The sequence below is a fragment of the Vombatus ursinus genome, unplaced genomic scaffold, assembly GCF_900497805.2.
Source record: "Vombatus ursinus unplaced genomic scaffold, bare-nosed wombat genome assembly UNPS02014913.1, whole genome shotgun sequence".
NCBI classification, from domain to species: Eukaryota; Metazoa; Chordata; class Mammalia; order Diprotodontia; family Vombatidae; genus Vombatus; species Vombatus ursinus.
The window spans coordinates 4955-10355 of record NW_020954691.1 but is presented as its reverse complement, the minus strand read 5'-3'; the positions used below and the strand labels follow the sequence as shown (position 1 = coordinate 10355).

The following is a 5401-nucleotide window of genomic DNA, read 5'->3' as shown; positions in this document are numbered from 1 at the left end:
GTCTGATAGAAGAGGTTCGTTGAAATTCAAGCATGTACAGGCGGGAACTGCTTGAAGGAGGGGCCTAGGACCTGCCCCCCCTCCCCAGCCAGGTTTCACTGCCTTTGAATTTGAGAGCACCATCTCATCGATCGATATCAGTCTCAAAGAAATTGGAGTGAGGCAGATTGTAGCTCAAGTGTGTACCAGATTATCGGTCTCGTTCCTAGCTTCCTACAGATTATATTTTGGTTTTCCTGTAGGGTTTTAAGGATTCCTCCTAGGCAGCAGTCTGCGGCTTGCCCTCACTACTGGATGAATGGCCTTCAGGGATTGCATTGATTTCTTCCACCCCCACTGACACACGGAAAAATCCCTTGTGTTTACAGTGCTTGGCCCAAAAGGGCTTAGTAAAGAGATGGGTATTTTCCTTTCATTCATTCATTCGAACGTGTTGTCTACCCATCAGAATGTAACGTCCTGTTTATTGATAGTGTCTACGCAGGCCAGGGCCCTGAAAGGAATTTTTCTTCTTTCTTCCTTCTCCTTCTCCTTCCTCCTCCTCCTCCCCCTCCTCCTTCCCTTCCCTCCCCAGTCTTCACTAGCGTGGGCCCGGGCCTCTGCTCGCTGCCTGAACTTTAACAGTCTCTTGATACTGCTTCCTGTGTGCCGGAATCTGCTCTCGTTCCTAAGGGGCAGCTGCTCGGTGAGCCATGAACCTTTTGGGGCCCAAAGCTCAGCTCAGAGCTGGCTCCTCACCTTCACAGAGGCCCTGTGCCAGGGGGTGGGCTCATGATCCTGGGGGGAGCTCAAGGAGACTTGGGGTGGTGGTGGGGCCCCATGGAGCCGCAGGAGGCTAACACGATGGTCTCCCCTTCCCTCTCCCCGGTGCTGCAGGCGCACATTGAGGAAGCAATTGGATCACAACCTCACCTTCCATAAGCTGGTAGCCTACATGATCTGCCTGCACACAGGTAACTCGAGCAGACAGAAAGGAACTGGAAGGCCTCCCCTTGGAGGGCCACGTAGTTCAGCTCCTTCACTTTAGCAGTGAGTAAACTGAGGCCTAGCACGATGGAGTGACTTGGTCAGGCCACAGGCCTGTAGCACACAGCAATTACAATTCCACAGTCCACGTTTTCTACCACCAAGACAGTCCCAAGTCATGTTATATGGAAATAGATTTAAGAGCCATTGAATTCCCCTCCCGATACTAGAAAATTCAGCCGTGGGAAAGGCTACTAGAATTTCTCTGTGTTTCGTAATAGGCACTCGTTAGCCTGGGATCCTGGCTAGGATGCTGGACTTGTGCTTAGAGCCTGAGTTCCAAGGCTGAGATTCAAACCCAGGTCCTCTGATTACATTGGCCCACCCTGGAGACTCTGCTTACCCAGAGCTTCAGGACCCCGAGGGTTGGCCAAGAAGAGACTGCATTTCTCTAGGACGCTATACCTATTAGAATGCGCCTGCAGACACTATTCTTGGGCAAGGGTGACCCTGGGCAAATCCTTTGGACCTCAGTTTCTTCATTTCATAAATGGGAGGGCTGGACTTGATGGTCTCAAAGTCTATGATCCCATGGCCTCAATCTGAGTGCCTCCTGTGTGCCCAGCACTGTGCTGGTACTGGACCTTTCCAGGGCCTTTGGCTACCATGGCTTCCCAGAGCCTTCCCTGCCCCATCTCTCTCTTCTTTTTCCACTTAGTCATCCACATTGTTGCTCACCTGTTCAATTTTGAACGGTATAGAAGGAGCTGCAAGGCTGATGACGACTCTCTGGCCTTCACCCTCTCTACTCTGTACCCCCATGAGAAGGGAAGCCCGTGGCTAAATCCCTTCCCCTCCTCCGACATGGTAAGTGTCTCCAGTGGCCAAGCATGGAGGCTCCTGGGATGGGTGGTGAGGGCTCGGGGTTGTCCACGTAGCCATTGCCACAGGCTGTTTCTTTTTCCTTCTGATGGTAGACAGCAGAGCACTTGACCTTCACCAGCATCGCTGGCCTCACTGGAGTGATCATCACCTTAGCTCTGATCCTCATGGTGACCTCAGCCACAGAGTTTATCCGCTGGTGCTACTTTGAGGTCTTCTGGTATGCTCACCACCTCTTTGTCATCTACTTCATTGGCCTCGTCATTCATGGAATTGGGTAAGTCCCTGGATGGCTGCCCTCCCCACCTCCCCACTCTCTGCCTTGTCTCATCCTCTGGCTAAATCACTCCTCTTTGGGTGTCTCAGGGGGATTGTCCGAGGTCAGACAGAAGACAGCATGAAAGAACACCCCCACAGCAAGTGTGCAGAGGAGTATAAGGACTGGGGGGAGCACTGTCGACGTCCCCGGTTTGAAGGACTGCCTGCTGACGTAAGGACCTCATGGCATCAGAGAGTTGGAAAGGGTGGCATAATGAATAGAGCCCTGGGCTGGGAGCCAGGAAGACCTGGGTTCAAATCCCACTTCTATCATTTACTACTTGTTTGACCATGGTTAAGTCACTAAACTACTCTGGGCCTTGGTTTCCCTTTAAAAAAAAATGAGGAAGTTGGCCTTGGTGGTTCTAGGTCCCCTTTGGCTCTAAATCTCTGACCCTATGAACTTGGGCTTAAGTGGCCCTCTGAGCCTTGATTTCCTCATCTATAAGATAGGAATAATAATACTCATGTTGCCTACCTGGGTAGGATTGGGTTGGGGGGGGGGGTCAAATAATATAACCACTTCGTGAAATCTAAAATGTTCTACAAATGTCAGCTCCCATGTAGTCCAACTTCCTCATCTTACAGAGGAAGAAACTGAGGCCCAGAGAGGTTAGGCCAGAGGTGGGGAACCTGCGGTCTCGAGGCCACGTGTGGCCCTCTAGGTCCTGAAGTGCAACCCTTTGACTGAATCCGAATCCCCTTCATAAAAGGCCGCACCCGAAGACGCAGAAGGCCACATGTGGCCTCGAGGCCACAGGTTCCCCACCCCTGGGTTAGGCAGTTTGGCCCAGATCACAAAGGTAGCCCAGAGCAAAGCCTCCATACTGGCTGTTGTAAATTTCCGCAACACACAGCTGAACAGCCTGACTGGCCAGCCTGCCTGCGGAAGAAGTGAGGACGCTTCAGAACTGGACAGGATACAGAAGCTCCATGTGGCTGGCGCAGCCAGGTGGCAAGCTTCCAGAGCTCCTGTCAGGGGAAGCTGCTGACTTAAGAAGAGTGTTGCACTCTGGGAGAAGGGCGGCTGAGCTCTGGATTCCAGGCCCGGCTCGGCCACTTCCTAGCCGGACAGGTCATGGCCCTCAGTTAGGTCTCATTTGCCTCACCTTTAAGACAAAGGAATCGGGCCTTCAGATCCTTTGGTCCCCTGAATCAACGACACAGTCACAGCCTTGGCAAATATCTGCTGAGTGCTTTGAGCAAACAGAATACTGCCAGGCCTTGGCTGGGGAGGGGGGCCACCCCAAGAACTATGGTACATGATCCCTGCTCTCAAAGGGGAAACAATCTAGGTCCTAGATTCTAGGAGATTCTCACAAGGAAGGGTCCTAAGGAGGCCGAAAATAGGCATCTTCAACTCATCGTCACAACAGCTTCTGAGCCTACCCTCTGAAGGTGGGGAGGGTGACATCTCTTCCCTAGCAGAATCCCATTCATATTTCCAGAATTAGCAACTGGAGGTGGGATTTTCTTTAAGCATCACGTACAGGAGCATTCTTTGCGAACTCCACGTCAACTGTAACTGTTCATACACTAGTATGGACTAATTGCAGTGGGGATAGTAATAGCTAAGGCTACCAGGAAGCACTCAGAACCCCTGGAATTGTGCTTTGTTCTCAAGGGCAAGGAGTAGGAGTTCAGTGGTGGGGTGGGGAGTGAGCTTCCAAATTCCATCCTGTTGACTCCAACATTACAACAGCTACAGTAGAGAATAGGAGCAGTAATCTATGAGATCAGATAGGCTCCCAAGCTAATGGTATCTCAGGTCCTGGGCTTTATCTTTATTAGCTTGGAAAGATTAAAGATTGAAGGATGAAAGGCAGACAGTGGCCCCACAAAGTGGCCTGAGAATGAATGACTGCTTTGAATCAAAAACAGAAAAGAAAGAAATCTCTCTGGAGAGCAATGTCTCAGTCCTCCCCTCCAAAGGTGAAAGAAGAAGCAGAATTAAAGGAATACCTCTGGCATGGATTACTAAGAAAGCAAAGGCAAAATGCACCTGTTCTGCCCATTCATCTTAATGCCTCCCCTCTGACACTTTCCCAGTTTATCCTGTCCATAGCTCATTTGAATGTAATTGCTCGCATATTATCTCCCCGGTAGACAGCGAGCTCTTTAAAAGCAGGGACTGTCTTTTGCCTTTCTTTGCATCCCTAGCACTTAGCGCGGTGCCTGGCACATAGTAGGCACGTAATAAAGGGTAGCTGACTGACTCACATGTTTCTGCATTGTGTTTTCCATCATCCACCTGACTCAAGAGTTGGGGGATACATTCTATTTGAGTAGCAGGAATGTGTGAACCCCACTCCCTGACTCCATGTCAGAAGAGGAAGCTCAGTCCCTCTGGTGTCAAAACAAACTTCATCTGACACCATCCTCAAGAGTCAACCTCTGAGGGGCAGCTAGGTGGCACAGTGGATAGAGCATTGGACCTGGAAGCAGGAGGACCTGAGTTCAGATCTGACCTCAGACACATGACACTTACTAGCTGGGTGACCCTGGGCAAGTCACTTAACCCCTGATTGCCTCACCAAAAAAAAAGCACAAAAAAAAAAAAAAAAGAAGAAAGCTCAATGAGATCGCGTGGGGAGGGCAGGAAAAGGTGGGGTATTTGACATTGGTGTTTTGGGGAGATAACCCCTTAGTCTCCAAAGAATAGGAGGACTGATGGTGACAGTATGGAGTACTGAGCTGGAAGTGGCCAAGGAGCAGTTGAATCTGGGTTCAAATGCCTGCTCTGCTGTTGACCACGATCTTCCATAAAATGTTGTCAGAGAAACGTGTCCAGAGACTGGAAAAAGACAGGGGCCGTCACACAGCCAGAGGAATGAAGCACTGTGGGCCGACCTGGATGTTCCACTGGGATCTTTGAAATGTCAAGAGAACCAGCGCAAGGTGCCCGCCATGTTGCCCCCACCTCCCTGCAGGAGACTTCCGGAAGGACAGAGACTAGAGGCACACAGGAGGGCCAGGCACAGATGGTCAACGAGATCGCGGCTCTGCTGGAGTAGATGTCATTGTTACTGTACACGAGGTCATGTTGTCCTGCTTCCCATCTCGCAGCTGCTAGGCTAACGTCTGAAACGCATCCAGTTCAATATGCAAGGTGCAGCTGTGACAGCTGCAAGGTGCAGCTGTGACATGCTAGGCCTAGAGNGCAGCTGCTAGGCTAACGTCTGAAACGCATCCAGTTCAATATGCAAGGTGCAGCTGTGACATGCTAGGCCTAGAA

At 50.9% G+C, this 5401-nt stretch overlaps 1 protein-coding gene across 3 annotated transcripts in view; it reads left to right on the top strand.

The window, feature by feature from the left end:
- Window positions 1-5401, top strand: part of NOX1 (NADPH oxidase 1) — a 26998-nt gene that overhangs the window by 16925 nt on the left and 4672 nt on the right. For 2 of the 3 annotated variants that reach the window (XM_027843544.1, XM_027843543.1), the window contains 5 exons: window positions 575-685; window positions 877-953; window positions 1685-1833; window positions 1944-2125; window positions 2215-2338. In XM_027843544.1, coding sequence (XP_027699345.1) covers window positions 935-953; window positions 1685-1833; window positions 1944-2125; window positions 2215-2338 — 474 coding nt within the window. In that variant the 5' untranslated portion in view covers window positions 575-685; window positions 877-934. Of the gene's footprint in view, window positions 1-574; window positions 688-870; window positions 954-1684; window positions 1834-1943; window positions 2126-2214; window positions 2339-5401 lie in introns of all 3 variants that reach the window. The other variant, XM_027843545.1, reaches the window with a different exon arrangement.